The sequence below is a fragment of the Embiotoca jacksoni genome, unplaced genomic scaffold, assembly GCF_022577435.1.
Source record: "Embiotoca jacksoni isolate LCO1_2020_lvr unplaced genomic scaffold, fEmbJac1.0.p SCAF_58, whole genome shotgun sequence".
In the NCBI taxonomy this organism is placed as follows: domain Eukaryota; kingdom Metazoa; phylum Chordata; class Actinopteri; family Embiotocidae; genus Embiotoca; species Embiotoca jacksoni.
In genome coordinates, this window is record NW_027185412.1 from 125,098 (window position 1) to 148,128 (window position 23,031).

At 44.5% G+C, this 23,031-nt stretch overlaps 1 protein-coding gene across 1 annotated transcript; it reads left to right on the forward strand.

Moving 5' to 3' along the window:
• The first annotated feature begins 717 nt into the window (after positions 1-717).
• Positions 718-12,072, forward strand: LOC138212604 (uncharacterized). The gene is made up of 12 exons (XM_069173059.1): positions 718-902; positions 997-1,147; positions 1,735-1,917; positions 2,197-2,331; positions 2,466-2,660; positions 3,198-3,312; positions 3,458-3,556; positions 3,945-4,045; positions 6,740-6,958; positions 9,207-9,374; positions 9,570-9,625; positions 10,619-12,072. Exons 1-12 carry the CDS (start codon positions 718-720, stop codon positions 10,809-10,811), a joined length of 1,800 nt encoding a protein of 599 aa, XP_069029160.1. The 3' UTR covers positions 10,812-12,072.
• The last annotated feature ends 10,959 nt before the right edge of the window (positions 12,073-23,031 follow it).

The following is a 23,031-nucleotide window of genomic DNA, read 5'->3' on the forward strand; positions in this document are numbered from 1 at the left end:
CGCGGACGTAAATCTGGCCGTCGGTGTTGAGCTCCGTCTCTGCAGCTCCACTCATTCAGAACAGTTCTGGCTCCGTCTCAGTAAATATCCACAGAGGCTCATAAATAAGCAATAACCCCCGAGTGTGTGTGTGTGTGTGTGTGTTTGTGTGTGTGTGTATGTGTGTGTGTGTGTGTGTGTGTGTGTGTGTGTGTGTGTGTGTGTTTGTGTGTGTGTGTGTGTGTGTTTGTGTGTGTGTGTGTGTGTGTGTGTGTGTTTGTGTGTGTGTGTGTGTGTGTGTGTGTGTGTGTGTGTTGTGTACTTGTTGTCTGTGTTTCTTCACATGAAGTCACCTTGTTGAAACTCGGACTTCCTCGTTAACACTCACTCGTTTTCTGAGACTGCGATTTTAAGATTTCAGTTTTACCACAAATTCTTGACAAGGTTGAGATTTAAAAACCTGCGGCGGTGAACTTTTGTCTCCCCCTTCTGCCCGATCGCAGTAATTACAAAAACACTGTCGTCTTCGGCGCTGTGTCTTGTTGTATAAGATGTAAAAATGCTGCATGAAGCAGAGCTGAGTCGTCTACGTAGAGGAGGACTTTAATATCTAACTCTTGTTTTACCATTTTATTTCTGAATTTTCCTATAAAATGATCCTCTCCTCCTTGTTTTCCATCAGGTAGCGGTTACGTGATGTCACCATGCCTGCAGTAGACCCGCCCTCCTCAGATCACCATGGCGACGCCATCCCCACCCGAGGGAAGCGTCGCTGTGCCCGGAGACGACGACGTGAGGGACATGGAGCTGCTCCTGGATCTGTCCCAGTGCCGCTGTTTTTTCAACTCACCTCCACTGACGCTGAGCGGGGAGGAGACGCCGCGAGGGGACGGCAGCTGGAGGCAAGATGGAGACCTGCACGGGTGAGTGTCCTCCCTGGACGTCTGAGAACGGGACACCGGACTCGCAACGGTGTGACAACGGTTTGTGTCTCTTCCTGTCTGTCTCACTCTCCAGGCTGGACAGGAGGTGGATGCTCTGGCACGAGTTTATGAAAGAACACTCCCGCCTGGACGCTTGGCTGCGATTGGCTGAGCAAGCCGTCAATTCCCAGAGCTCCGCCCATGAGACCTACACCGCCGCCAAGGAGGAACTGAGGAAGTTTCAGGTAATATGAAACCACAGACTGGATATAAAAGAGTTTGTAGCTTCAGGTCTGTAAAATGGTTCCGATGCAGAAGTGTCTTCAGCTGCAATACCAGCGAGTGCCACTAGAGGTCGGCTCCAAAAAGCCTCCGGCTCCATAGACTCCCATTCAACTTCTCTCATCAAATCCAAAGTGAATAAAATGTGTCCATCAGTTATCTCGGTGTTGTTAGCTAAAGTCACTCCTTCTTATTAGTTTTCTGGAGGTCCATCTGAAAATAATCCCTCATTCATTAGAAAAGAAGATTCAAGAAGACCTGCTTTTGGGGGCGTGTCTGTTTGATTGACAGGGGAGGCTTCTTAACGTTCGCAAAACAACGGGTGACGTCACTGATGGTTGATGCTTGTATGAAACAAAAATATTCAAACAATGGTCCCATGGAAAAAATAATCTATTTTACATTTGAAACCTTGCATCTTATTTATAACGGCATCATGAAAATGAACATTTCACATATTGAATATTCAACATGAGAAACTTTCCACTTCCTTTCCGCTGTGGTCGGATCTGCACAACGCTTCAAGTGCTGTCCGTGTTTGTGTGTTCAGAGGCTGCGGCGCGAGGCGGCGTCTCGGCTCGTCCAGTTGGACGGTCTGACCCGAAGGAACCGGACGTTAAGTCGGCTGTTCCGGGACGCCATGCGGGCTCGGCTGCTGGCGTCGGCGAGGGAGTGCGGCCGGCGGTGGGACGACGTGAACGCCAGACTGGAGTCGATCACGGGACGACTGCAGGTGCTGATAGTCACGATGAAGCTGTTCACGATATCTGTGGATGTGTGACCTCTTCGGCGGCTTGATTTTCTGGATCTTCATTTTATTTGTCTGTTTTTTTGTACTCTTCATCAGTTACTTCCTGTAGTGTAACTGTGATTAGAAGTGAGGTAGTTTGGACGATGTTCTTAAAAACTAAAATACAACTCAACATTTAAACTTCTAAGTTTTGACTGAAACCTCCACAGAAGATTTCGTTACTGAACTGAACACTTTGAGCGTCTCTCTGTTGTCTTTCAGCTCTTTGTCTCGGAGTGGGAGGGGTTTGAAGCACAGAGGGAGGAGCTTGCGCTCTGGTTGGCCGATATGGACGTTCGTCTGAGCGAGGTCGATCACCTGACAGGAAGCACCTGTGAAAAGCTGAGACGACTGCAGGTGTGTGTTCGTTACGCAGCTACAGTCACGTCTCACCGTCTGTTCACAATTTGCTTTTCATGATTTGTGTTTTCATCTCTCTGTGTGTGTGTGTGTGTGTGTGTGTGTGTGTGTGTGTGTGTGTGTGTGTGTAGTCCTTCCAGCAGTGTGTGTGTGTGAACTCGGGTCGTGTGAACGTCCTGCTGCAGCGCGGCGAGGCGCTGATTCAGCGCAGCGAGCCGGCGGACGCGCAGCGTGTTGAGAGCCGCCTGCTGGAGCTGCTGCGCCGCTGCAGCCACGTGCACAACAACATCGCACGGACACACACAAGGCTGCTCAGCATGAGACTGGTACACACACACACACACACACACGCACACACACGATAATATAAATACACGTGAGGGTTGTGTTGAGGAAACAGGTGAACTCTGTATTCTTCACATCAAAGTCTTTGATGAAGGTCTGACGAAGACTTTGTGAATCTACGGATTGACAATAATTAAAATCTAAACTTTTCCAACTTGAGGTGATTCTTTTTTAAACAACATTTACGTATCAAATTGGCAGAATGTTCCTTTAAAAATGTTTAATTGAAATCGTTTCTCCAGTCCGTCGTACTTCTAAATGTTTCATCAGCGGGCTGTTTAAAACACAAAGACGTGTTTCCTTCCTCCTTCCTCACATTTCAGTTGAACTTTAAATGCTTTCGTTGTGGAGATGATAAGTTGACGACGGCTGGAATGAAAATACGTCGTTAAGCAGCTGTAAAGTTACTATACGTTTTTCAGTAGAATATAGTAATATAAACCAATCTAACCCTTCTTAAAGCAATTCTACTCTTCCTCCTCCTCTTCCTCCTCCTCTTCCTCCTCCTCTTCCTCCAGGTGTTCGAGGACGACTGGATTCTGTCTCAGGCTACAGACTCCGGTTGTCCCTCAGAGACTCTACTAGAAGAAGAAGGAGCGCTTGATAAACACCACCTGGACCTCCCTGCGACTTCGAACCACCTCAAAGGTAAAAACCAGCTCGTTTTAATTCGTTAAATCAGCCGAAGAAGAAGAAGAGTAAAAGATGTAAAATATCCAATCTTTTCTTCCAGACCCCCCCTCACCACTCCACCATCCTCCTCCGCCGTCCTCTCCCACCCACGAGCACCTGGGGCTGGAGTGGGACCCCTCGGTCGATATCGGACGCTCCATCTCCCGGGACGACGCCAACTCATCGTATTTCAGCGCCAGCGCAGGTAAGAGGTGATGGGACGTTTAGGGACGTTCAGGGACATTCAGGGACGTTCAGGGACGTTCAGGGACCTTCAGGGTGCGGCTGCAGTTTCTCACCATTTTATTTTTAAAAACCTGAAACTGAAAATAAACTTTAGAGGTATGTCACATTTCCAAACTCGAGTTTCAAAGTCCTTTACATAGAATAATCCATTAAAAAAATAAAAACAAACATGAAAACAAACCAGCCTTAAAAATACAATGATTGTATAAAATTGACATTTTGGTGGAAATGCGACTTTTGTGGTTTTGTTTTTTTTACTTGTGAACATTAAAGCAGAATTCAGGTCCTGCAGGAAGCTGGTCGGCATGTCGGTCTCAGATTTGAGCTCTTGTCTTCGTGCCGTGCAGGTCTGGGTCGCCGAGACGGGCTGAAGAGGTGGAGCTACCTCAGTTCCCTCGACTCGTGGTCTGACATCAGCAATGACGTCATGAGCCAGGAAGCACACTTGGTGAGTTTTTGATAATCAACACGTAATCAAAACTTTATTTTTATTTTATACGACTTAAGACTTCCAATGGCGACGAAGTACGATGACATTTTTCATGAAAGAACTCACCGAGCGCATTCTTTTGTCAAGTTGTGCGTGCGGTTTTTTTTTCCCAGCATGCTGCAGGACTCATTCCTCATGTTACTTGTTAATTTTTACAAAACTATTCTAGTATTTTTTCTGAGCATCAACCAGCAGCGACGTCATCGTTGGTTTGTGAACGTTATGAATCCTCCAGTTCAGATTCTGTCCGTCACCATCTTTGTTAGTTCGGAGTGGTTTGGAGCAGGAAGTGACCATATTTGGACGAGCTGGGGGAGGAGCCAGCTGGTGGATCTGACCGATCTGATCGGAAACCTGACGATACTACGTCCCGCCCACCGATAGCTGTAACCTGACTGCACCACAAGCCTGTCAATCAAACAGACACGCCCCCAAAAACAGGTCTTCTTGAATCTTCTTTTCTAATGAATGAGGGATTATTTTCAGATGGACCTCCAGAAAACTAATAAGAAGGAGTGACTTTAGCTAACAACACCGAGATAACTGATGGACACATTTTATTCACTTTGGATTTGATGAGAGAAGTTGAATGGGAGTCTATGGAGCCGGAGGCTTTTTGGAGCCGACCTCTAGTGGCACTCGCTGGTATTGCAGCTGAAGACACTTCTGGATCAGAACCATTTTGAAGAACTTCTCAGCTCTGACAAGACTTCGGCTTTCGCTTCAACAAATGTCGACGTTACCACCCATCGACAGGTTCGAAGATGTTTGAACAAAAATGTAAAAACGAATGCTTCCTGACGTTATGAATCTGACATGGATCCTTTATTTTAAGACATAAACATCCGGAGCTGCAGCAGGACGAAGTCTCAACGAAACCATGTGGTGATTTCTCCTAATTTCATTGTTTGCTCTCCTCTCTACTCTGACCCAGATGCTGCGTCGCCCAGAGGCTTCGACTGCCTCTCTGTCTCTAACACACACACACACACACACACACACACACACACACACACACACACACACACAGAGAGTCATTGATGTTCTGGTACAGCAGCTATCTGAAGATGTTCCCGTCGCTGGTTACCGCAGCTCACCTCCTCGTCTCCTGATTTATCGACGACAGCTGGAGAATGTGGCGCCTCGATACGTTATCGCATTTCCTTTTTTTTAAGCTTGATTTTGGTGAGACTCAGCAGAGGAGGAGGATGAGGAGGATGAGGAGGAGGAGGAGCGCTACATGTGAATGTGGAGGGAAACGAGGACGGAGATATTGTCAGAGAAACGTAGAAGTAATCTGAGCATCCTCCTCTGTTCGCCTGCAGACCCCCCCCTCCCCCCTCCCTGCAGCTCTATCTGTTTCACACTCGTACACCTACGCAGTGTTGCACTGTTGCACTGTCGGTGAACCCCGAAGCTCGACAAGAAAAGAAAGGAGCCCGGAGACACACGTGATTACAGCTGCAGGATCCCGGGACATCAAAGTTTCGTGTTCTCTCGTGTCATCTCATGGCTTTCATTTTTTTTTTGCTTTTTTAAAATTTTCATTGGACCGGTGATGTCAGCGCGCCGTCGCCACGGGCTCGGCTCGGAGCCGTCCGCCTGCAGGACTCCACGTCGTTGTACTTCATTAAATCTGCGACCGTGTGACCTCGTCTCCGGGAGCTCGTACGCAGCATGAATCCTGAAGGACGCTCAAACGTCGAGCATCCAGAGATCTGTGAGCACGGCCTCCACCGCCACATCCACCGGAAGCAGCAACAACAACAACAACAATAACACCAACAACACCAACAATAAAACTACCACCAAAAACAACAACACTACCACCAACAACAACACTACCACCAACAACACTACCACCAAAAACAACAACACTACCAACAACAACAAAACAACACTACCACCAACAACAACACTACCACCAACAACACTACCACCAAAAACAACAACACTACCACCAACAACAACAAAACAACACTACCACCAACAACAACACTACCACCAAAAACAACAACACTACCAACAACAACAAAACAACACTACCACCAACAACAACACTACCACCAACAACACTACCACCAAAAACAACAACACTACCACCAACAACAACAAAACAACACTACCACCAACAACAACACTACCACCAAAAACAACAACACTACCACCAACAACAAAACAATGAAACTACCAACAACAACAACAAAACAATGAAACTACCACCAACAACAACACTACTAACAACAACAAAACAACAACACTACCACCAACAACAACAAAATAATAAAACTGCCACCAACAAAAACAACAACACTACCACCAACAACAACAACAAAACAATAACACTGCCACAACAACACTACCAACAACAACAAAAAACAACAACACTACCAACAATAACAACAACAACAACACTACCAACAACAACAATAACACCGCTGGGATCTTGTGATTGTTAAAGATCTATTTATCACTTGTAGAAAATGTTGTTAAAAGGTTCTTGTTTCAAAACAACGTTGCTCAAAAGTCAAATGCAAACAGGAATGCAGTTGTTCATATGATGATGCTAAGATCCTTCAACATGATTGACAGGCGGGACCTCCTGCAGCTGCTGCGTGACAGATGTAAATAAACGACCTCTGTGCTCTGCAGCATCCGGAGGTCCGGATCCAGCCCGGCTTCTTCAGGCAGGAGGAGGAGCGGTGGGCGACCTCCACTCCTCGCAGACAGGACGGCGAGCCAATCGGCTTCGACGGAGGGCGTGTGAAGGCGTGGCTCGGGGTCCAGAGCTCCGCCCCACCGGAGAGGGGGACTTCCTGCTCCAGAGCCGTGCAGACGGGCGGGGAGGTGCAGGTGGAGGTGGAGGTGGAGGTGGGTGTAGTGTGAATGATGTTTGGGATTGTTGTCATGTTGCAGGAAGAAGTTTGAACCAATCAGATGCCTGAATAACAATTTAAACATCTAAAACTGCCTCAAACATTTGTCTGTGCACCTTTAGATCCAAACCGCTGCTCTTCTCCATGAAAGGTTTTAATATTAATTAGCGAAGTCATCCGCAGGTCACTTTAACTCTGAATATTTACAAGCTCTCTTGGTCTTGACAGTTATGCAAAACAAAACCACAACTTAAAGGGTCGTTCTGTATTTATTTCAGCATATTTCCCATTAATGTGTCTGGTTTTGTCCTTTAATCTGAAACGATTCGATTTGGTCCTGATCTGTTAACTATGATGTAAATAACTCCCTCCAGGAAATCAAATAATTAACGCAAATTCAGGCCGTATTTGCGGGAGCTTGAAAATTTGTAATATTCCCGCGATTTTTCCACAAAAAAACTTTGTCATCAGAATCTGTACTGAAAATATTAACAACATAAAGTAAAGTCTTTTCAGACAAAAACTCACTTTATTTACACAAATAATTCCTCATTTACAATTTGAACGTCTCCGATTACGATCACAAAAAAAAACTTCCTTTCGATGGACCGAATAATAAAAAGCATCCTGCTGCTGCAGTTTGTTCTGCTCCTGTTTTCCTGTGGAGTTCAGCATTAACATTCAGCACATGGCGTCACATGAATATCAGCTGTTGGGTGTGTGTGTGTGTGTGTGTGTGTGTGTGTGTGTGTGTGTGTGTGTGTGTGTGTGTGTGTGTGTGTGTAAAACCTCCTGACCTGACTCTACAAACATTCACGCTCACAAATACACTCACACTGACTTGATGACCTTGTGGGCACCAACTTTGTTATCCAAGTATACAAATGCCAGAATAACATTTCTGCACACACACACACACACACACACACACACACACACACACACACACTTCTGCTTCTCTTTACTTCCCCCGGCTGTTCTGGCAGGTTGAGATCCCTTCAGATTTCAGTGCTGTTTTTTTTTTTGGGCATCGTCCGTCCGTTAATCAGTCCAAACTGAAACATGAAACTTGGCACATTAATGTTCCTCACAGGATGAATCGTAATTACTCCCATCACCCTGTGACTTTACATCTAGCGCCCTCATCAGGCCAAAAGTTATAATTCATCCAAAACTGTGGTTCATGAATAAAATCAGTCGTCTTTATTGTCAATCACAGACTGGATCTGGACCTCCAGAAAACTAATAAGAAGGAGTGACTTTAGCTAACAACACCGAGATAACTGATGGACACATTTTATTCACTTTGGATTTGATGAGAGAAGTTGAATGGGAGTCTATGGAGCCGGAGGCTTTTTGGAGCCGACCTCTAGTGGCACTCGCTGGTATTGCAGCTGAAGACACTTCTGCCTCAGCCTCCCTCCCCCCCCCCCCCTCCCCACACACACACACACACACATGAGGAGTCCGTGTGTCGTCTCTTTCACCGTGAAGACGAGGTTCATCCGTCGACATTCATAATCATCCACCTTCATGTTTCTCTTTCCACCAGACTTCACTTCCTCTCTCATTACCGGGGGAAGCATCTATTTATTCTCCTCTTTCTCCGTCCCGTCTGACGCTCCTCGGGCCGCCGATCGAATCCATAAAAGTCTTGATTTATGCGTCGAGTCTGGCCGCACTTTTAACAGTCGCTATAAAAACAGGGGAGAAACTCTTCGCCGACTTCCTCTTTTCCTCTCCTCCCTCTTTACTTACTCCTTTATCTCTGTTTTGACTTCCAGCCGGTTCAGATAACAGGAAAGAAGGAAAGAGGTTTTTGGGGTCAAATTTATTGTAATTAGAGTGATTTTTACGTGCATTCATTTGCAATATACAAGTTTGATTGAATGTGCGTAGTGGCATCGGCGCTTTTTAATGGAGGTTCATTACCGACCAAACTATCGAGCGAGCACGAAATAAACTGGAGCTGAAATTAGACCTGATATCAGAAAATCCAAACTTTAATCAATGTTTTTCAGCAGCTTGTTCACAAAGTCAAACGGAGAGCAGAACAAACTCTGCAATCTGAATTTCAAGCTTCTTCCTGATGAGCTTTGTCGTATCCAGATTGTATTCGGAAGATTTTTCAGGGTTTTTTTTAGGAAAATGAGGATTGATAAAATCGCGCTACTGACAGACCTTCAAAATAAAAGCCTGAACACTCTCTAATCAGACTTTATTCCCTCCTCATTGGTTCGCAGCGTTACGAGGACACGACCGACCAGCTGTGCCCTCAACGAAATGACAACCAACGTTGCCGTGGCAACACCCAGCAGCCTTTCCCCGGCCCCTCTCCTTCGCCGTCACATGACGTAGAGGCGAAGGCCGACTCTGATTGGACGAGGCGCCGTTCTCAGTTAAACGTACAGGTGAGCCGGTGTTGTTGGGTTTATTTTAGTCTCGTATAAAGTAGTGTCGAGCCTGCGGAGGACTTTATGAGTCGGAGTCAAAAATGAACGTGGTATCGATTTTGTTGACGCGATGTACTGCACACAGTACCAGAAGTAGTAGTAAAACTGTTCCCTGAAACCGCGGCGCAGTAACAGATGCTGTCTGTTCGGCAGGATGAAGAGGAGCCGTCCCGTCGCGACGAAGCCGAGCGTCGTCTCTCAGAACGAAGGTGAACGAGCACAGAAACCCTCGGATGTGTGATTCAACATTCGAGTGGATTTTTATTTCGTCACAAAAAGAAATCATCAATGAGTAGAAAATCAAATAAATGATTTTATTGTGCTATGATTTAGTTTCAAAAGTGACTTGAGGAGGACGACGTGAGAGAAACGCAGCCAAGATTTTAGAAACACTCACAACCCAGCACAACTTCCTAAAGTGATTTCATTATTTAGACGCGTCATCATTTATTTAACAGTTAGCTCTTCAATTATAGTTTCTACAACTTTTATTCACCTGAAAATAAGCAACCGCTTCCACTCAAATAAACTCAAACTACCGTGTTGCTTCTCTCTTATTCATGTCATAACATTTCAGAATTCATAATACTGGGAGTTCCTGTCGACTTTATGAAGTAAATTATTAGATGAAAAAATGATAATCAAGTAATAAATGCTGAAGTATCAGCCTGAAAATACCGAGCAGGTAAATACTAAACTTTAAAATATAAATTCTCCTCAGCTTGATAAAACAGATAAAACTAATTTCATTAAAAAAAGATGTATAAACTGTGTTTGTGGCAGAAAAAAATGGAATCAAACATCTTTTTTTTCTTCTGTCAAATCCCTTCAGTCTGTTCGCCCTCAATGTGGAGAATTTAAAACTGGAACTTCAAACTAGTTTTCAGGAGACAGCTAAAATCTGTCTGTTTTGTTTGAAATGTTGATGATGACAAAACCGCGTGTTCATAAATAAACAAAAAATATGCCAGCGTTTGTAATTTAAGGAAACACACTGCAGTTATTTTTCATGCACTCGTCATGTTATTTAAAAAAAGAAATGTACTTCCATAACATGTCGTCTTTCAGACTGATGCAGATTTCTATTATGGAAGTGTCTTCAAATTAGTGCATATTTGATTAAATACGATCTCATTTGCATATCAAAACATGCAATTTCAAATAACTTGTAACTGAGACTGTAACACCTGCACCTCCTCCAGCACCTCCTCCAGCAGCGGGGCCTCCTCCCGCCCGCTCTCCCCGCCCCTCCTCGCCATCCTCCTGGCCGCGGCGCTGGCTCTGCTGGCCTGTCTGATCTGGGTCGCCCCGGAGCCGGCGTGTCACCGTAGCAACCGGATGACGCGTAGCTTCCACCTGGCGATGAGGTACGTCAACGGGCCGCCGCCGACCTGAGGACCGCGCACAGACTCCGGTGAGCGAAGCGTTTTCTGGTCGGAGGTTTGCAGCTCATCGAGTGACATCGACAGTTTGAATTCAGAGTCTGAATCTGACAGATGTGAAAATCCGACTGAGTGTCAGACGAGTTTCCAAAATCCCCAAAACAGATGTTCTGTCGTTTGTTGTTAATTTTCATTACTGTCCATGAAGCTAATTAAAAATGATCTTCATGATTAATCTCAGGCTGCAGTATCGTTTGGTCAGAACGTGTTTTAGGGACTTCACTCCAAACATTTCCTTCTGTTCTCAACATTTTTCTTCATGAGCATCAAGAAAAAACACATTAAGACAAACTAATAATTTTTTGCATCGTGTTAGTCGGGCCGTTCTCCAAACCTCTGCAGCCTGAGGGCGAAGAAACGGAAAAATAAGACAAACAAGTAGCAAACTTTATGAAGCACATCTGTCAGCAGCTGGAATAAGAGTTTATCTCCACATCTGGAGGAAAACACAAACAAACAGCTTTCTGATTAGAAAACTTGGATTAAATCGGCTAAAACTAACGTAAAACATGCAACCGTGTTTAATACTTTGAATGACGTCCCTTCGTCTTCATTTAAATCACTAACTGCCTTGTTTTTCCATGACAGCACTTATATTTATATCTCTGTTGTACATTAAGACGGAAAAATGCTTTATTATTTTTCTGAACCACATCAGAGGTTTTCTCATTTTTTTTCAAGGCAGCTGCTGGTTTCAGATGATTTCTGTAAGAATCGATCCACATTTTGTTATTTGTTGTATTTAAAGTTAAAACGGATTTTTAAACTACAGACTCACCTGAAGAAAAACGTCGCACCAAAATCAAAGCAGCGCTGTTTCTGGAGGGAGGTGTGTCACGATTTAGCATCTTTTCTTGCTGCTGATGTCCGACTGATTTAAAAAAAAAAAAAAAAAAGATATATGTTACGTGAGAGATGAAAGAGTTGATTCAGACTCGATGAACCCCAAACATCCAACTTTTCTCAGGGGAAGATGCCCGTCCAGGTTCCCGAAAAAGTTCAGCATGAAGTATGTTTTTTGTTTTTTTTAAATAACGGAGACTTTGGTCAGTTAACTGCCATCTTAAACATTTCACTTATTTTTTTTTTCAATAGGCGTTTTGTTAGTGGTTGTTGTTTATTTCAAAAAGCGGATCCATTCAAATGTTATTGCTTTTTTTTTTCTTTTTTTTTTAACGTGTTTGGAAAGAACAAATAAAATGAATTGTATGAAACGTTTGTGTTTGTGCATCATTTTATGTTTTTTTTTTTTTTTTTTTTTTTTTGTGTCTTAATGCGACGGGAAAATCAAAAATCAAATTTAATCAAAATGTATGTGACAGGTGGGCGGAGCCAGTTTGTATGACGCAACATTCCCAGGAAAAAAATCGCAAGTGGGGAAAAGTTAGTCACGCATTTTTCATCATCCAGAGGTGGCTGTTCATACAGAGAGAGGAGGCGGAGCTAAAGTAACGGGGCTGGCTTTTCAACTGCCAACCGACTGACGTCACACACGACACTTTGAAGCGAAGTCAAAAAAAAAAAACCGGTTACCGTTTATCGCCACAGGTGCCGCCAAAGATAATGAAATGGTGATCTTCGAAGTTGTAATTTAACGTTTTGCTTAAAAAATGAGCAAAATGATTGTTTAATGATTGTTTGTGTTTGTTTGTGTGTCTCTGTGTGTGACCGTGGTTGTGTACTTGTGTCTGTATTTTTGTCACGCAGCTGTCAGTCCCTGTTTGTGTTGCTCAGCCGGTGGTCTTTGTGCTCCGCCGAGTGTGCAGACATTTTTCTGCAGACAGTCTGAATCGGTGTGTTTCGTCCTCCAGAGACTTTTTTTTTCCTCCTTCAAGTGTGTTTCGTTTCTTGTGAATGTCTACACTGATAATATTCTTATATTTGTGTGACTCTACAGTCATTCTCGTGTGTGTGTGTGTGTGTGTGTGTGTGTGTGTGTGTGTGTGTGTGTGTGTGTGTGTGTGTGTGTGCACGCTTTGCTGGTGATCCAGTTAATGAAAGCGCTCCATCTGTTCGCAGCGCCGGCGGGCCTGCAGCTGGGACAATGATGATTATGATATCTGCTCATTAAAAAAAAAAAAAAAAAAAAAAAAAAAAAAGCAAGAGAGGACATTTTAACTTCCTCCTCTGGAATCATGAGAAGACCGAAGAACAACCATTTCATTGTTTTGGATATTCTAAATTTGATCCAAAGCCATTGAAAAAAAAGCTGAATGACTTTCTCCTCCTTCGGGGAAATATTTCTTCCAAGAAAATCTCAAAAGTTTTGAAATACATCAAATTTAAAAACCACAGAACACTTTTGCTGTTTGCTTGTGCGAGTCGCTGCAGCATTTTTCTCGCCCTTCGAAACTGTACGTTCTGCTTCGATACGACGGATTCCAGTTTAAAATCTCCGCATTGTCGGATGAAGGTGGCGTGTGTTCGGATGGACAAGGCATGTTTTTCAGTGTTTGCGCGTGGAAATGCGACGGAGGTGATGGGGAGGGGGGAAGCGTCCGAGGGCAGCGGGCGCATGAATGGATGCGATTGTCTCCCACAGCTGAGAAAACGCCTGAAATTCAATTATAGGGCAAATAATTTCATGTTAGCCGAGGAATTCGCCGGTGGACTTTTAACCCGGCGGTCGTGAGACGGAGAGACACGGAGAGGACAAGCTGGAAAAAAAATTAAAACTTGAGATCGAGAAAATCGGTCTCCAAGTTCACTAGTTGTGGAGTTCTTTTCAAAACTGTAAAAGCGAATCATCTTTTTCAAGAGAATTATCGCAGACAAAAGCGAAACCTTTTGTTTTTCCTACAACAGAACTCGTTTTCCTCGATTGGCCGTGCCGGTTTGTAAACGCCACACGGGTAGTCTGTCGTCTGCAGCTCGTCATCTGCTGGGGCGGATAGTATCGTTCAAAACGTGGAACCGGTACGAGTGTGGATCAATAAGTTCTACGACGGCTGCAACAGCGTGACGTTCACGCAGCAGGAAGAAGCTACGACCAAAATGTTTCAAAACAAATTTCGTCGCTTGACAGACCGTCAACACCGACTTCTACCGGGACCTTCTGAGGCGTCTGAGCGGGAAAAACATTCGCTGCAATTCATCCTGAACTGTGGCGCCATGGCAACAGGGTCCTCCAGCGTGACGACACGCCGGCTCGCAGCGTTTTGAGAACGCACATTTTTCTAACCTTCAAAACACAATCGTCGCTCTTTAATTTAAGAGCAGCATCGCCTGCAAAAGTTCCACTAACGACGTCGTGAATGCACAAGATGTCCTGCAGCTGCTTCACAACAAAAGCCTCGTGGTGCTTTACAGACGTTAGCAGTGAGGACTCGGCACATCTGGAGAATCTTTGGTCTGAGCTGGCCAACATCTGCTTTGCATCTTTAGGACGTCTTCGTAGTCCCGACATAAACTGTACAAACGGGGATCGTAGTGCAAACCTCCGAAGTAGTTAAAGATCCTCGGGACGGCGTTTGAAATAAAAATACTCTTCGAAAATCACTCCGAACTAAACGACTACTTGTCTACTGTGCGTAGTAGAGTAGCTAGTAGACAGCTTTAAGGTGCATTACTGCCACCTTCTGACGGGAGTAACGCATTACAACCAGGCGCCGGTAAAAACAGAAGAAACAAGAAATAAACGACAGTCGCATATACTAATCGATTTAAACAAAATATTTTAATGAAAATCAACGTGGCGAGTCTACAGAAATGGAAATCGAGCTCATCCATGTGCAGTGAACGTGACAGATTCATTCAAACTGACTTTTGCGTTTCAAAAATCCAGTAATAAATGTGAATTTTATGTATACTTACATCTAATATGTAATAATTCCAAACTTGTACGGAGCTGAACTGAGCAGCAAACAAACGAACTATAAAGAACTGAGAAAGATGGATTCCAGTCACATTCCTGCCTTTGCTGCGTTCAGGAATTCAAAGTATTTGAGTTGCGTATTTACGACGAGCACACAGCGCGTGTTGTCTGATCAGTTTCACACAAAACCTCCTTCAGTCCTGCTGCGTATAGACCGATCTCTATTATAACGAGGACGTGTGGAGCCAGCGATGATCTCCACATCCTGGATTAAACAAAAAAAAAAACAACTAAAAAAAACACTCGTATACTTTGTAGCTCGGCCCGAACAGACGTATAGAAGAAAAATCTGCAGCAAACCGAATTAGTTTGATTTAATTTGAATCCAGCGGCACAAAGCGGGCTGTGGTTAATCACATTTAAAAATGACAGAGGTTTTAGTAACATTTAAAGACAATTGATGTCAGATAGAAAGTCTCTATTGATATAATTTAGATGTAATGGAGTTAGTCTGTTACAAAACCAGGAGAAGGCAGGTTCACTGTGAGTGTTGTTCATTCTGGATGAACACTGCAGTGTGTGGATCCAGGATGGAAACATACTCCCTGATCTCTAGAACCAATCAACCGTCCAAATTGCCGTTCTGAGCAGCCAAATTTTGGAGGTTTCAGCATCCTTAAAAGACCCCTTTTTTATCCAGTTTCATGCCGAACACATTCTCCGCATTTCAGTGTTCCAAAGAGAAACCGACACAAACCCAGTTTCATGTCACTGAGCAGGGAACCAACTCTGCAGCATAATATCTCTCTCTGTATACATGTAATTATACCAGCTGAAACTGTCTGTTTAAGGTTGTTCAATTATAAGGAGGAGATTTTCCTCAAGCTGATGTAACGATATTTTCTCAACCGACTAATACACAAGCTCATACTATAGCATGTCGTCCAAAATATAAAAATGTCCTACTACAGTATGTTTTTCAAAATGTCATTAAAACATCAAAGTTTAGTTCTACATGGTAAAATAATGTTTTTTATTAATGGAGTCTGGTGGCTTCGAGCACAGTAACATTACAGCACAATTAGGTTTTCCTTCCCAACGGGAAATAAATAGAACATAAACAGCAGATAACAAGAGACAGAAGCATCGACAGTGTTCAGAAAATGAGAATAAATTGATCATAGTTTCTACTCTATATTGGGGTCAAACTCTGTAAATGGTCAACAGAGACCCTTGAAACGCTTCAGAAAGGATTTTTGTTCTTTGACACCGTGAATTCATCGCCCCGCTAACGTCCAGTAAATACGTAGAAATCTTTACGTTTGGACAGAAACCCCCGTGTTTTAGTTTCGGAGGGAGCTCGATGAGAAATAAATTGCATAGAAAGTTGACCCGGCGTGACCCGGCGTGACCCGGCGTGACCCGGCGTGACCCGGCCGCTGTGCATCGCTGCGGGTTGAGACGTCTAGCTCGTTATTTATACCAACAATGATTACTGGCCTGGCAGCTTTAATGCAGATAAAACCCTCCACCGACGGCCTAATAATAGTGCTCAGCCTATAAACACGCCAATTAACGGGGCATTACCTGCACTCATCTTTAGGACGGTGCAGATGTGTGTGTGTGTGTGTGTGTGTGTGTGTGCGTGCGTGCGTGTGTGCGTTTGTGCACGTGTGTGTGTGTGTGTGTGTGTGTGTGTGTGTGTGTGTGTGCATGCGTGTGCACGTGTGTGTGTGTGTCAGAGCTCTACCTCGGCAGTGATAAAGCCGGGATGTTCCCCCGGCTAATGGCTTTGGATCGGAGCCCGGCAGTGACAGGACTGACTGACCAACCCACCGGCTGCTGTGTGAAGAATCTGGTTCACTGCCAAGACAACACACATCACACACTTACACACACATCTGAGACAGGAAGCCGAGGGTGGGATGAGTGTGTGTGTGTGTGTGTGTGTGTGTGTGTGTGTGTGTGTGTGTGTGTGTGTGTGTGTGTGTGTGTGTTACAGGAAGCTGATGTTTTGGGGAAATTGAAAGTGACGGGCTGCATTCGTAGCATGAAAAGAGGAAGATGTCGGCGTGTTTTTGGTACTTAATTATTGAAAATGATACGAAGCGATCAATGCTGGCGCAGAATGACTGGAATATCAAACCAGACGATGCCGGAAGCCTGAAGCGCCTCAGTTATACCTGTTGAAACATCTTCATTTTGACCCTAAATTTCTTTTTAGATTTAGCAAAAATCACTGAGCGGAGATTGTACCTCGTGTATGTTTTGTATTGTAACACCATCAAATGGATTAAACCGCAGATATCCATAATTTTTTGAAAACCTCAGCCTGACGTGGTTTCGTTGCAATCTTCAGGGTTTCCACAGAAAGAAAAGAGAAGCACAGACACAGAGAGACGGTCCGATCTCCTCCGAGAGTTTAAGAAAAAGATTAAAAGCACAAAGTGTTAAATGAGGATTCACTCGGACAAAATTCAACCCTAAACTGGACCACCTGACTTTCTTTCTCTCTTTCTTTCTGACGGTGAAGCTCCGCCCCTCTTCGAAACGTGAACGTCACTCAGAAACACGTCGCCCGGCTCGTCGCTTCATCGCCGGAGACTTTCTGAAGCGTTTCAAGAGTCTCTGTTGACGAGTTGGACCCCAAAATCGGATGTTTTCTGTGACCTTTATGGCCCTCAGGCACCGCTGCTTTAAAAACAGCCGTGATTCTGTTGTGGAAATCACTGCATAGGCTCAGGAACGCTCAGCTGTGAGCAGGTGTGTTGAATATTTTCTGTTTCCCAAATATTTGACCCAAAATGTGATGTTTCTCTTCTCCCGTTTCATCACAAATTAGTAGTTTTCCTTTTGATCGACCCTCGTACCATCTAACTACCACTCAGATCGCCAACCTTCGCCAAATACGGTTTAGTGTATATAAACGTCAGATCTACGTGAACAGAACCGACTGGACTGTTACGGGATGGATGTGATTTAAGAGGTCGACCGTGAGAAAAAGCAGCAGGACGTTAACATCACAGACAGACAGGGAGAGCAGTCGTCATTCAGCTCCCTGAGGTGGGTCAGACTCCGTGGATCAGCTCTGACCCGACTCGACGCTCCCTCGGGTCCAATCGCTCAATCGGTGGGAAATCTGTGCCGGAGCATCAGAGCTCATCCACCTTGTGGAGACAAGAACAGACAGATTCGTCAGGGGACGGAGATTCGTCCACCTCAGGAGGCCTCGACTCCCCACTTCTTTGTGCAAGAGATTTCAGGTGCAACTAAAATGAACTAGGACAGCGTTTAAAAAAATAGTTTTTCCGATTCAAATTAATCTTCACTTGAATAATCTGATATCGATGCATAACATCTTCAGACCGGTCTTTAAATATGTGCGCTTTACAGTCTAAGACTTTAACCACATTAATCTCACATGATCAGACACCTAGCGTAACGAGATCTTAGGGATAACAAACATGGCGGCAGCTGTATCACTGATGGGACCAGCAAGTTAAAAATGATGGTATATAAAAGTGTTCGTATCCTTCAGGTCTGTAACATGGTTCTGATCCAGAAGTGTCTTCAGCTGCAATACCAGCGAGTGCCACTAGAGGTCGTCTCCAAAAAGCCTCCGGCTCCATAGACTCCCATTCAACTTCTCTCATCAAATCCAAAGTGAATCAAATGTGTCCATCAGTTATCTCGGTGTTGTTAGCTAAAGTCACTCCTTCTTATTAGTTTTCTGGAGGTCCATCTGAAAATAATCCCTCATTCATTAGAAAAGAAGATTCAAGAAGACCTGTTTTTGGGGGCGTGTCTGTTTGATTGACAGGCCTGTGGTGCAGTCAGGTTACAGCTATCAGTGGGCGGGACGTAGTATCGTCAGTCAGAGCCTGCAGAGCTTCTGCTCACGTGCACGGAAACAAACAACCTCACTTCATCTCACTCAGGACGACCAGTCAAACCACAATGAGCTCCCTCAACAGCCGGTCCCCAGGGGCATGATGGGTAAATCTCACAACATTATGTCTCTCTATTGACTAGTGGAGTGCACTCCGGGGACTATCGACACAGACCTATTACACACACAAACACACACACACACACACACACACACACACACACACACACACATACACACACACACAGAGTTGATCACATGAAACATGCTCACACAAGGGACTGCGACTCGTATTCACACACATATTTTATTTGTTTAGATTGAAAACAACATCTCTCAGAGTCGAACCGCCAAAACTTTACCAATCAAACTGTCATCACTTCAATCAACTGCTTTCAGCTTCTACTGACGTCTCCTTGTTGAAATAGTTTTCACTTCACCAAACTCAAAATGTCGCTGCTTCATTAAAAAAAAATCCTCAAAATCCACCCAGTTTCCTGAAACATCTTTACTTTAAGCTGCGTAAAACCCAAAGTACAAAGAGGCAGACACTGTACACACACACACACACACACACACACACACACACACACACACACACACACACTTGAAACTGCCTCCTGTTTGATCGCACAGCTCAACTCACAGTGACATGAAAAGAAAAAGAAGAAATGTGAAGAGAAAACAGTGTTTTTAGGCCAGTCTAGTTAAGACCTCGCTGTCCCAGTTGAACAGAATATAGAGCTCACGCTTAGAGATGAAAGCTGTGTGTGTGTGTGTGTGTGTGTGTGTGTGTGTGTGTGTGTGTGTGTGTGTGTGTGTGTGTGTGTGTGTGTGTACTGTACACTCAGCAGTAGGTCTGTCTCTCTGGGACGGATCTCACTCGGAGCGACGGCGTTGAATGAATCTGCGTTTGGCGACTGAGTCTCCGTCCAGGATGTGAGGATGTGAGGAGAGCAGCCGATTGGTCAGTTAAAGTCACAGTTTGGTACATTTACATCACATTTAGAGGCGGAATCATTCAAATAAAGCAAAACGCAAACCGCCACAGATCGATCGGGAAACCTTTGAAAACGTATTGATCACTGAACGCAGCTTCTGGAACCTAAAATCTGGATAAAAAAATAAATCTTAATTTTGTCGTTTTATTACCGTCGAACACGTCCTGTGGATGTTTTTTTTTCCTTTCTTTCAGTTTGCCTACGATACCGCCACGCTGCGGGCTCAGCGTACCGTCCTGGTTGGACTTCATGAATCCGCCCCCTGCTGTCCAACAAGTGGCAGAGTACCAGGCCGTGTTTGCTGCCACGAGATTACCCTGCGGGAGTCCTTTGGGCCGATGTGCTGCTGGCAGGCCAACAGAGCGTTTACACCATCCAGAGCTGCACCTCTGCTTCCAGATGCCGGAGTCATCGAGGGCTCCACGACGCGTTCAAGGACGCTTTGGCGGCCAATGACGGCATGACAAAAGTGGTAACCGGTGATAAAAAGATGTCAAGAAAAAGCAGGGTAATCAATCAATCAATCAATAAACAGCAATTACAGAGCAGGAGGAAGCAACAAGCTTGGAAACGGTCAACAGAGATCTTTGAAACGCCGATGAAGCGACGAGCCGGGCGAGGTGTTTCTGAGTGGCGTTTAACGTTTCAAAGAGGGGCGGAGCTTCACCGTCCGAGACTGAAGAAGAAGGCGCGTCAGGTCAGGAGACACCAGCTGGGTTGTCTTTGTGTCACCGTGAATTCGTCCCCCAGAGTCAGACTGTCAACACCGAGTTCCACCGGGACCTTCTGAGGGAAAACAGTCGCTGCAAACCATCTGAACTGTGGCGTCATGGTGACAACGTTCTCCAACATGACAACACGCCCGCACAGCAGCGCGTTGAAAACAGGAAGATTTACTGTTCCTTAAAATCTGATGTTTCTCTGCTCAAGTTTGCACAAATCCGATGGCCGTCGCCAACGACTTCGTCGCCCGGGGTCAGACGGTCATCGCTCCCAGTTTGCAGCTCCACAGTGCACCGCCCCGTCACCAAGAGAGAGAGACGGAAACTCAGGTGACCGAGTTAGGGCTGGATTTTCTCTAATGACATGCGATCAAATGAGTCCTCTTCCACTTCTGGAGGAGCCCTCAGTCGCGAGATCTGAGTGCGTCCTCATTTATATCTCCGTCTTTTTGCTTTTAATCTTGTTCTTCAAACCCTCGGAGGAGCTCCGGCCGCCTCTCCGTGTCCGTTACTTTTCTTCTCTTTCTGCAGAAACCTTGAACCTTGTTCAACTGTGACGCTCTGAGGCGCCTGAAGGAAAACACCTGAACTGTGGCGTCACTGCAAAATGGTTCCCCAACATGAAAACAGTCCCGTTTCTGGCCTGTAACCACACAATCGTTGCTCCTCAACCAGATTCGGATCCATGCGACTTCTTTCTGTTCCCCAAAAATGAAGTTCGAGCTGAAGGGTGGTCGTTTCGATGCCATGGAGGAGACCTGAGTAAATCTGGATCTGGGATTATTCGAGGTTATCTTGATAGCACTCGCAGCCCAAAACACGAGTACTTATGAAGTACCGGACGCCTAAAGAGAAGCTTAAGGATGCAGCAATGCGTGTCGAGCTCAAGCGAAGCGCGAGCCTTTAAACTGTCGGCGTAGACGGCCGTGAGACGTTCAACAGAAACACATCTGTTCTGTCGGACGGCTGGAAAGCGAGTCGGGAAGACGCGAGCTGTTTTCCGTTTTTCTCCATCCTCTCCTGCTAAACTCTGCCTCAGCCCTCTGGCCATCTTAGCTTAGCTCTGCTAGAGCCATTTATAGCCTCTTCCACACACCTGAGAGAGAGTGTACGTCAGGTTATCAGATGGAGGACCTACTAAAGACACAAGCTCTTTACTGACCTGATGAGGTGAGGAGGTGACGAGTTGAGGTGAGCGGGGATCAGAGAGTTTACATCCAAGGAGGATAAAGACGGCAGAGAGAAGAGGAAGCTAATAAAGGATGAATGCTTTAGGAAAACAGGAAGATGTTGCTTCTATGAAATTGTTACTGTTTTTTTTTATTTGATGGCAGCAACACGTCTCAAAAAAGTTGGGACAGGTTTACGTTTACCACCGTTTCACATCGCTTTTTTCTTTTAACAACACTCTCCAAACGTTTGGGAACTGTCTTTGGTCTAATTGTGATTAAATATGGGTTTATGAGATTTGCAAATCATTGCATTCGGTTTTAATTTACATTTTACACTGAGTCCCAACTTTTGGGGAAACGAGGTTATACATTATCACCAAGATAATTCAATGTCCCATCTGAAGCTGAGATTTAACTTATTAACAGTCCATTAAATCTTTTGAGCTTTTCCACTATGTTTATTATTGCAGTGATTTTTTTGGCAACCAAAACCTCAAAAATGCTTCAACTGTTTAAATGAGGGTGAAAAGTCAACATGCCAGTTGTTTTTTTCATTATTGTCATATTGATATCTTCCAATGTTGTGGTATCAAACACTCACATTTACAGAAATCAACATTTGTTTGCTGATGTGCATCTCATTAAACTCTTTATATTTGTAAAGCAAAAACTAAATTTGTCTTCGATTCTCACTTGTTTGAGATTATTGTTACAGAAGCAGCAGAAAAGATGAAGAGTCAAGTTCATTTATCTCTTTTTAACTTAACCTAACCTAAACTTAACTTAATTAAACTTGATCGGCAACTAAAATTTTATCTTTTGAAATCACCAGCGAATAAGGATCTACTCGAGGAAATGACACAATGTTTTTTTTTGTGCGTAGTGTGGATGAAAGTCTGACCAGTTAAAGCTGCGACAGGTGTTTAAGGAGGTCAAGCAGAGCGGAGGAAGAGGGAAACTGGGTTATAGCAATTGACCCTCTTGCAAATGAGAGGTCGAAGGTCAAGCATAGTTGTGGGGTTAAATTAGCAGCAGGAGTAGGGGGTTACACTTAAACATGCACTTTGCATAATTCAGTCTGGTTAAACTGCGGCTGTTGAGTCACTGACAAAGCAGGTGTTAAATGCTTCAGGTTTAAATGTCCTTAAGAAACTCTACTGCCTTCGGTCACTAAACCACTTTACTCTGCTCATCCATACAGCAAAGAGATGCTGTGCACTCCAATCCCTGTGATATTCAGTATGCCAGAACAAGATTTTATATTTTCCAATACATAGTTTGTGAATTGTAGTATGCCAAAAAAAAATAAAAGAAGCCAGGATGTCCTGCAATACTCGATTGAACCACAGAGAGCGCTAATTTTCCTTTTACCTCAAATGTCGCACGGCGGATCGCGATGGATATGACCAAGAGGGTTGAAAGTTCACGATGGATTTGTTATGATGAAGTAGTGTGTCCCAATTGTACATAGTTTGTATAGGGGAGCTGCTGTATGTACTAAAAGTACAAAGAAAGGGCATGAAATTTAGTCTTGCGTAAGCGTCTCCAACCAGTAGATGGCGATGTACTCGGTAG